This window comes from Ruditapes philippinarum, unplaced genomic scaffold (genome assembly GCF_026571515.1).
Source record: "Ruditapes philippinarum isolate M1 unplaced genomic scaffold, ASM2657151v2 ctg2557_1_1_1_1, whole genome shotgun sequence".
In the NCBI taxonomy this organism is placed as follows: Eukaryota; Metazoa; Mollusca; class Bivalvia; order Venerida; family Veneridae; genus Ruditapes; species Ruditapes philippinarum.
In genome coordinates this window covers 201,222-211,811 of record NW_026859120.1, presented here as the reverse complement: position 1 = coordinate 211,811, position 10,590 = coordinate 201,222, and the positions used below count along the sequence as shown (strand labels likewise).

Sequence of the window (10,590 nt, the reverse complement as noted above, 5' to 3'; positions counted from 1 at the left end):
CAGCATGGATCCTGATCAGACTGCGCGGATGCGCAGGCTTGTCTGGATCCATGCTGGTCGCAAGCGCATTACGTTGGTTTTGTCGTGACACGGCTCAACGTATGGTAGCTTCTGTATTGTCACTTATGCCAATAACAGTTAAAAATGAGATTTGAGAAAGTAAATAAAACGCCCTTGGCGCTTGTTTCATTAAAATTATTTCGAATTATTTCACCCCTTAGTACAATATTAGTACTTGGCATGGATTGTTGTCCCCATAGAGTACATTTTTTGTAAAATATTATGCGAAAATACTAAAGAAAACCAAGGAAAGTACAAACATAAAAAACCGTCGGAATTAATCGGTAGCACTTATTTATACCATTCCACGCATTTTTTTAATATCATGATCATTTTTTTTAAGTTTTTATTTTGACGGATTTTCGAAGTTTATAAAGTTGGCAGCCAAGCAGTCTGGCAGCCTAGCAGCCTAAAGAAAACTGATAATAGTACAAACATGAAAATCGTCGGAAATGCATCTGTGGTACTTACTTAGACCATTCCAATTTTTTTTTTTCAATATTGTGATCACTATTTTTAAGATATGGAACTTTCTTTATTTTTTTGTTCATTCTGACGCTTCGAAATTTGTGTGAAGTTAGCAGCCAGGCAGCGTGTGAGCATAGCGGGCTAAAGAAAACTAATGATAGAACAATCATGAAAACCGTCGGAATTGCATCTGAGGCATTTACTTAGACCATTCCACGCTTTTATTTCATTATCGTGATCTTTATTGTTTATGATGTCGAACTTTTCTTTTCATTCTGATGCTTTGAAATTTGTTAAGTTAAGTTGATTTTTTCTGACGGATTTTCAAAATTTGTGAAGTTGGCAGCCAAGCAGCCTGACAGTCTGGCAGCCTAGCAGTCTAAAGAAAACTAAGGAGAGTACAAGTACAAAGTTTGTCAAACATAAAAACCGTCAGAAATAAATCGGTAGCACTTACGTATACCATTTCAAGCTTTCTTTTTAATATCATGATTATTATTTTTTATGATGTTGAATATTTTTTTCTATTTTTTTTTCTGACGGATCTTCGAAATTTGTAGCCTAGCAGCCTAAGGAAAACTAAGAATAGTACAAACATAAAAACCGTCGGAAATGCATCTGTGGCACTTACGTAGACCATTAAAAGCGAATGACGCATGTGCAAAATCATTGCTAAACGGATAAAGCCCTATTTTAAAAAGCAAATAATATTTTGTTCTGGAACATTTTATTCTGTTAACGTACAATATTCATGTGTGTTAAATAACAGAGACATTCTATGTTACAACTTTTTCGAGAATCAACCATATAATAATGAAACCAATATAATTAAACCATTGATAAATCATATAAAAAATGTTTCATAAGATTTAGATTTGTACCTTTTAACCATTATTTAAACATTATAAAATTCATAATTGCCCTGTTTTAAGAAGTAAATATTTATTTGCTTCTGCGGCATGACGTATCTTTAATTCAAATACGCTTGCGATTTGTAAATATTAAAACCAAGACAGAACATTTACACGAGTAATCCAAACTATATTCTTCATGGAACTATATTTCTTGAAGAGGTAAATTTACAATACCTTAGAGAAATGTTAATCATATCCATGTAAATGTATATTGGACGCATGTTGATTATGAATACTTAAAATATTAGTCTAATAGTGAGTTAATGAGCATAGTCTCAAGGTGCTTGTTTTCTGCCCATTATTGTATAGATTATATAACAATATAATATTGGTTTTATGGGAAATTTATGACTTATATATTGATATATTCTTGAGAAACAATCTGTGTCTAACTGACTAGAAAACAGATTGAAATCCATCCAGTATATAAATGGTATTTTTGAAATTATGGAATTGTGGACGCGCAATGTTAAATTTAAGCTTCCACACACAACTCTGCACCTGTTTCAGCAAAAAAACTCAACATTTAGACACATTAAAAAGGAGTTTTAACCATTCATTTGTTTCTTTGATGAAACGTTCACACTGACCATAGCTTTCGCAGAAGTGGTGGGTCCATTGCAGCAGCGGTGGAGTATTTGTCGCAAAAGCGGTGTATAAAATATGGCCGTTTGCAGTTGTCAGTAAGTTTATGGTTGAATTTTACTTTATGTTTTAATGTTTTACTGAAAACACCTGGTGGGACGGGAGCTCACATATGTACTCTTCCAACTTATTACACGCACACGGTACAATTCATTGCCATTTATGCAAACACTTCTGTACAGTTTGACGAGTGGATAACACTTTTGCATAATTTTGGTTAAAACACGTATAAATGTTGAAAAAATACCCCTTAATACATAGGCATCACATCGTATGAATAATACATGCACAAAACAATCATATTTTGGAACTTTTGGAAATGGTTATTGCATGTGTTTAGAATAAATGACAAAAAAGATTACAACACAGACGGCAGTGGATTCGATTGCAACGCAGTGCGGTAGGTCCGATAGCATTTATTCAGTTTTAAGGGTTTAACTTGACATATAATGCACTTTTCACTCGAGAAAAACATTTATACTCAATTTGAAAAAAACGTGCTTATTTGGTGTTTAAACAATATAATTATATATACAAATAGATGTCTGAGTACCGCTTTCATTTTCCTTCCATTGAAAACTCATTTGGCAGGTATAATCATAAAATAGTCCAAGTTCAACAAACTATTTTGTTTTATTACTGTAGTATTTTATTGTTTGTACAGAAAACGATTATGAGTTCTTTCACCATTCGAGTAAGGTAAGAACGTATATAATGCCCTTTATCATTATAGTTATACATTTATTTCCTTCAGGTGTCATGCATTTGACAACCCAGACCGAAGAAGAACCAAGGTCCGGCGGAAAATAGGAGTCATGATACCAGACCTTGACTCACCATCGAAAGGAAATCGACGAATGAGCACGGAATTCCACAAATGTGATAAATAAACATTTTGATCAGACAAAATAGCACGAGTTAGACATTTATATTGTAGCACGTGATCACATGTTAACATATTCCCATGCCGATTTCTGACTTAAAAGCGGTATGGCACGACCAAATGAGTTATAAAAAAACATACAGTTAGCGCATGTTAATGACCTTTTCGAGAGTATCATATTATTAGTTATAAAGATTTTTGACAGGTTATATTATTAGTTATATGGCCGTATATAATTATTTCGCGTCAAAACGACAAAACCGGTGTTAAATAACCGATCAACACCGCTCAGACCGATATATTTTCGATTCTAACAAGACAAAATAAGGGTGATCACTAACGCTATTTTTAAAGAGTAGAAAAAAGAGCTTTCTTTGTATGTATGTATGTATGTATGTATGTGTGTATGTGTGTGTGTGTGTGTGTGTGTGTGTGTGTGTGTGTGTGTGTGTGCGTGTGTGTGTGTGTGTGTGTGTGTGTGTGTGTGTGTGTGTGTGTGTGTGTGTGTGTGTGTGTGTGTGTGTGTGCGTGCGTGCGTGCGTGCGTGCGTGCGTGCGTGCGTGCGTGTGTGTGTGTGTGTGTGTGTGTGTGTGTGTGCGTGCGTGTGTGTGTGTGTGTGCGTGCGTGCGTGCGTGCGTGCGTGCGTGCGTGCGTGCGTGTGTGTGTGTGTGTGTATGTATGCAGTCTATGCTTAATGAGGGTCCATCCGTCCGTAAGGGCACAAAATTTTGCTGTCGAGTACGGACTCCGGACATGTCACCAGTCATGCCCTTAAAGAGTTAATTTTGAAGCACAAAGAGGTGATAATTTACCTCCATGCAATTTCCACGGAGTATTAGCCAAATATATGGGTTTTTAGCCAAAAGTAGGTCACTGTACGGCAGTCAATGAGAAACCAAATGTATAGTAACCTGTGACAATATGAAACGGTAGCCCTGAAAAGGGCTGTTTGTGCCAGCAAAAGGCCTGTCATTCAAGCCGCCTAACCGTGCTACGGGCTTACGCACCTTAGCAAACCAGCCTCGTCGACCCAAGCGCCTACTTTGTAGGGTTAATCCCCTCGGCTTTAGTCAGGACATCGGCAGCTGGTCCGCAGCACAAGTTCCGATCTTTTTTCGCCGTCCCCAGTCTTCAAATCTTCTGTCGATGCCCTGTGTCTTCTCAACGACGTACACGTACCGAGGGGAAGAGAGAAGAGATTTCTTTATATATTGACGGCAGCCGTATTTAAACTATATAACGCCACGATTATCCAATAAAAGCGACGTATTATAAACACATATAGGTAGAATTAAAGAAGTTCAATAATCATGTATATTTTTTAAATTTGGTATGATGTTAGAATGTGAGAACAGAAACAGTTCTTGAAAGCGAGAAAAACTTAGGGGTCACCGATCATGTATTCTTCGTATTTATTTATGTATTTATTCTTTTTCTGATATTGGGTTATTCCAGGGGCAGATATGTTATACATAAGTATGAAAAACATTCCGCTGTAAAGATAAAATTTATATTGGTGTTCTCAGTATGATTATCAAACACAGTGACATTCAAGATATTCAAAATAGAGATTGTTCTTCGTATTCAAGAAGCATGTTCTGTTAATCTTGACAAGTATCTCTTTAATATGTTTGTATGACAAATACATTGTGGAACCTGGAACTCACGGCCTTCTTAAGTCCCAGTTGAACGCGGACTAGTTTACATGCATAAAAATATCAGCCAAAGAAAGTTTCAATGGAAGGGAAATGAAAGCGGAGCTCGTAAATCTTTTTGTATATTTGTATATTTAAACAATAAACACGTTTCTCTGTTCTCAAAATAAGAAAAGGGTTATACTTAAATGAAGTGCGTTATGTCAAGTTAAGCCTTCAAAATAGAAATTAATCTCATCGGGCCCATCGCACAGCGTTGCAGTTAAATCCACCGCCGTCTGCGTTGTAATCATTTTTTTGTAAATTCTTTTTTTAAAGATAATGACAATTTCCAAAAGTTCCAAAATAAGGTTATTTTGTGCAAGTATCATACATACGCTTTGATGCCGATGTATTTAAGGGTCGTAATATAATTTATGTTTGCACAACTATAAATAAGGCATGAACTTTTCCAACATTAATTTCGACTATGTTATGGATACAATGTATTAAATGTGACTTACACATGTATATGAAATATTTGAATGTTCTAGGACTGCAGTGGACTTAAAAATTGTTTCATGGAAATTTCTGGGAGAAGTTATTGTAAAAAACGTCAATTATATATGACTTAATGATACCTAAAACTCGTTATCAAATGCAAAATGATTATTAATAGTGAGATTTTATCACGTAAATAAATATGTATACGTTACGTTGAAAAATGACTTCTCCAAGTATCCCCACACCCCCTAATATTAATAAATAAAGAAAGAAATATCAAGACTTATCATCATTGTCAAGAATCTACGCGATTTTATGAGCCGCGTCACGACAAAACCAACATAATGGGTTTGCGACCAGCATGCATCTGCGCAGTCTGATCAGGATCCATGCTGTTCGCTATCAGTTTCTCTTCTTGTAATAGAGTTGGTAAGCGAACAGCATGGATCCTGATCAGACTGCGCGGATGCGCAGGCTGGTCTGGATCCATGCTGGTCGCAAACGCATTACGTTGGTTTTGTCGTGACGCGGCTCATATTTAGTTCCGCAAAAAGGGTTCACATCACAATGTATTATTCACAAATTTTAATGCCATCATTTCATTATTTTAAGATTGCTAAGAATGTGTATATTTTATTAAGTTGAATTTAGTAACGTTATTGAGTTTTTGCTGTTATTTTTTCGGGGAAAAAAAGAACAACTAAATATTCATATTTCGTAAAAATAAAGTTGGCTCTATGGCATTATTTAATTTTGATCTAAATCCAAATAAGGTATTTATCATAAATATGGTTATAAATGATGTGGGTAGAAATATAATGTGTTTTCTATCAAATGTTAAAAAAGAATACTTAAATGTATTTTCCTATACAAGTCTATGTAAACTAAGTTACCCTGGAGACGATGCCAATTTTGAACACAGTCATTTTCTATACATAATATTTTGTGAAACACTCTCGCTAAATTTTGAAATACAGTTCAAAAGACGACAAATTTAGTTGCACCATATAGTATAGATGACCTGCGAGTGGAGTGTTGCTGTTGTTTTTAAAGGCGTCACGATGTAGGCTTAAAGGCGACTACATGCGCATACCTCCAGATATTATCGGTACACTGTACAATGTATAAATAAATGCCTGACCGATTAAAAAAAATAAAATTGGGTCGGTATAAAATGATACTGTTAACAAATTCAACATTTTGTTTTCTGTCAGTTCATTTGTTTCATTAATTCAAGTATTTATTGCATACATTTTATAACCAAAATGCAATATAAAGACCATTAACAACCATACATATATTTTAATACATGTAATGGATTTTGACAGAAGCACTAGATGCTTATTAAAGTTAATTTCGATAATTGATTACAACAATTAGTAATACATGGCGTTAAGATGGACATACTACATGTAAAGAACATCATTAAGTGTATTATTAAGACTGGTCAAATGGAATTACTTGGGTACTTTTAATTTTATGATTAGTATCAGTACTTTCTTTTTTTCGTCCCCATACCTTCGAATATGCATAAAAGAGCATGAAGTTGTTAACAAATATAGGTACGATTACAGCAATCACGCAAACACCAGTAAATGCACATAGAACTCCGACAAACCTTGACAACGGTTGCTTAGGAACCATATCTCCATACCCTACCGTAGTCATGGTGATCAAAGACCACCAAAATGCGTCAGGAATGTTTGGAAAATTTGGGTCTCCGGAAAAATATATGAAAGTCGAAAATAAGAGCATAGAAATAAACAGAAAGAGAGACATGTGCATAAGCTCCACACCGCTTGCCTTGAATGCGTAAAGTAATACACGAAACCCAACTGAACTTTCCACGAGACGGAACATTTGTAAAATTCTAACTACTTGTAAACAATGTAAGATGTCAAGAACGGAAGCCTCATATTTTTCTCTAGGAGAAATTGCCTCTACTATATACTTAGCATACATTACAGCAAGTGCAAACACGTCAACCCAGTGTAGAAATGAGTACAAAAGTTTACACCTAAAGGGACATACAACTATTCTTACAATCAAATCTATTGTGAAAAAAGCAATGCTGAAAAATTCAATAACATCTAAGAAAACAAATCGTGCGCGTGTGTTTTCTGGTAACGGTACTGTATTCAAGCTGTCTTCTGCTTCAGCTTCATTATTGACTGGTTCCGAATCTGTTGGTTCTTCTGGTGTAGGCTCTGAAGTTGTTTGAACGCCTGTTGTTGTGGCATTAATCCACCCTGTTTCTGCTTCCGGTTCAGCTTCTGATTCCACTTCCGGTTCTGCTTCTGATTCTACTTCCGGTTCAGCTTCTGATTCCACTTCCGGTTCAGCTTCTGATTCCACTTCCGGTTCTGCTTCTGATTCCACTTCCGGTTCTGGTAATGATTCAACTTCTGCATCAGACCTTGATTCTTCCTCTGCTTCTGCATCTATATTGCTTGTGTCATAAAAATGGTGACTATATATGTCCCATTCCTCGCCGAAATAAAGTTTCCATTCATGAATATTAAGCGGTCGCTGGAATGTATGGTGTGTTCCGGCTACCAGCGCAAATAGGGAAACTGTGATGATAATCATATGTAGAATGAAATAAATCTGAAAATTGGAGAAAGGAAAACACAAATAAATGAGTGAATGATTAAAATTATTAACACAGACGTTTACTACTGTCTTGTACAATATTATTTGCTTTTTACAAATCAGTATATTAATTTATTATGTCAGCTATACATGCGCATTTACATCTAAATCCAGTAAGTTTTATTTTAATTGATTTGTTCATCTTTTTCTTCTTCAAAAAAATAGGAATAATTCTAAGTAATAATGTCTCATCAATATGAAAGTAAAAAAAGAACAATAGAACTTATAAATCTTACTTTTGAGTAATATGAGTGATAAGGTTCGTTTAGAATCAACCATATCTTTGCCTGAATGCCCCGCCAGCCGGCGTGATAACTCAAGTCATCCAGAATACGTTTTTCTTCAGTCTTCCTCTTTTCATCTCTCTCAAGTATCTATTATTGAAAAACAGCGATTCTAACATGCATGTATTAACGCTAAATTCTTACATTTAAAGTGAATCGGTCTATAATTAAAGGTCTGCAATACTAAATAATTACGTTGATAGTATTAAGTGTTAGACATAACAACATACCACGTAAGAATTATACATGGAAGATGTTGGCAAGTGTGAGATATATAATCCGATATTACATATACATGTATCTATATAGCAGATAACAAGGTGTTTTAGAACAAAATATGATTATTTATCACATACGTCGATTATTCCAATCACACAGAACTTTGTCAACATTTTCTAATTAACATTTCAAACAGCATTTAATAAGAATATCCAAATGATACATTTCTATTGTTTTATCAATATTTGATTATTAATGGAAAATGTGCCTATTGTAGAAAATGAATGAAATGGGAATTGATCAATAAATGTGACAGAAAAAAAAAATAGGAAATCATGTTGGTTTAAACAAGTTTGTTTCAGCTCTATTGCGAAACCAGTTCTTGCAACTTATATTAATCACTTTCGAGTCTGCTTCCTAGAACCAACCAGCACTGATGTCATATGAAGAAAATTGGCAGTGACCCGATAAGGGCTCGAACCCATAATCCATGGGTTGAGAGGCAGACAATTTAACCACTAGGCCACCGCTGCACTTAAATGCAAATCATGTTTAAAACTGGTATCAAAATTAAAATCACTTAGATCAGATGTAAAATGCTAATTTATGGGTACCTTCAATGCATCTTGGTCATCAAAATATGTCATGTACTTCACGAAGCAACACTTTGCTAAATCTGTTTCCTCAATGCCCCAGAAGTTTAGCTCTTTACGAAAAATTGATGGACACATATCACTCGGAATATGTAGCTCTCCTCCTAAGTGCTCGTACAATATTGCTTGAAATACACGAGAATCTCGTGCAACAAACACTTCACCTTCCAATGCATGCAAATTATTTCTAAATTTAACCGGCACTTTATTTCTTATGTTTAACCATACTGTGTTAAATATTTTAAATCTAGTTCCACTAATATTGACAATTTGAAATACAACTTCAGTAGGTTCCACGTGATTTGCCGGATTTTTCATGTTATAACGCATCTTAAAGTGGCGGAAAGCTACAAAAATATGAACGTATAGGCTTAAGTTAAGGAGTTTTATATACTGTTGAATAGCCAGTAACCTATCCAATTAGGTTTTATTTATAATAGTAACCGAATGCCATAGACGCGTGTATTTCTGCTAATGATTCAACACAATTATATAGAAATATTTATTGTATATTACATCGTTATTTCATTATTCCTGTATAATTTATTACGAATAGCAGTTTTCCCTACTGTTAGCTTTACATAAATATACATGAATAATACAAAGACTTTATTATTCATGGCAATACATACTCTAATATAGTGCGAATTACCTTTACGTAATTAGGGTCAAATATCCTTAGGGTTATGATAAAACATTCTAGAAAGATGTTGCAGTACAAGTTTACTTGGTAAAGAATTTATTTGTTGAACAACATATAAAAATTGAGTCATCTAGTGATATAATAAATATGCCTACCCGATCTGGAACTAGACGTACATGACCACACCGTTTTACTGGTTCCACTAATGACAGAATGATGGATTGACGACAGATGTCCACAATTTACTGATTTATGAATTTGACTGATATATTGATATGTCAAAAATTGCTGTAAATTTACTGTCCATTGACTGGAAATACTGTTGTGTAATTTTGACTCATTTCTCGGGTAAAAAAATAGCTCGAGCGGGTTAAAAGTGACATACCTTCTCGTAAAAAATGATTTTTCAATTTTTGTTAAATCTTCCTCTCCAGTATTTTTTTTATTTAAACATATTTTATTGCTCCTTTGTACAAATTTATAACATTATATTATCATAATATAAACACAAAAGTAGCAAAATGGTTGAACCACGAGTTCTTACAACATCAGCAAACGTTTCTTCTCTGATATATGGAATTATCTAATAATAATAAGACAGTTACAAACCAAATTGAATGATAGTAAAGCAGTTGGGGAAATATGCACAAGGTGAAAGAAGAAGAAAAAATTAAATAAAAAAAGAACTAAATAAGGGAGATTGAGTTCAGTATGTAGGGATATCAATTGAACATGGCAAGTTATATTTATATAATTAATATAAAAATGTTAAGATTCAAATCTACACGATGATGTAATAAATATTTGTCATCTCCAGTATAAAATAAAGAAATGGGTTTTGTGATATACACATAGGCACATAGGCATCGCGCAAGTCAAATACAATGTGGTGATACAAGACATGGAACATGCGCGTTTTTTATTGTTCTTATTGTTGTTTTTGTTGTTGTTGTTTTCTCCCGCGATTCAGCTAGGTATTCTTTATCAATATCCTTGCTGTTAGAAAACCAATTTTGACAGAGTACTCATAA

The 10,590-nt window shown here is 34.3% G+C and overlaps 1 protein-coding gene across 1 annotated transcript; it reads right to left on the bottom strand.

Annotated features, from left to right (window-relative positions):
• Positions 1-6,545: 6,545 nt before the first annotated feature.
• LOC132755308 (potassium voltage-gated channel protein Shaw-like) lies at positions 6,546-9,234 on the bottom strand. Its single transcript, XM_060746159.1, has 3 exons — positions 8,878-9,234; positions 7,997-8,134; positions 6,546-7,715 (listed from the first exon to the last, which is right to left on the bottom strand). Exons 1-3 carry the CDS (start codon positions 9,232-9,234, stop codon positions 6,546-6,548), a joined length of 1,665 nt encoding a protein of 554 aa, XP_060602142.1.
• Between the last annotated feature and the right edge of the window lie 1,356 nt (positions 9,235-10,590).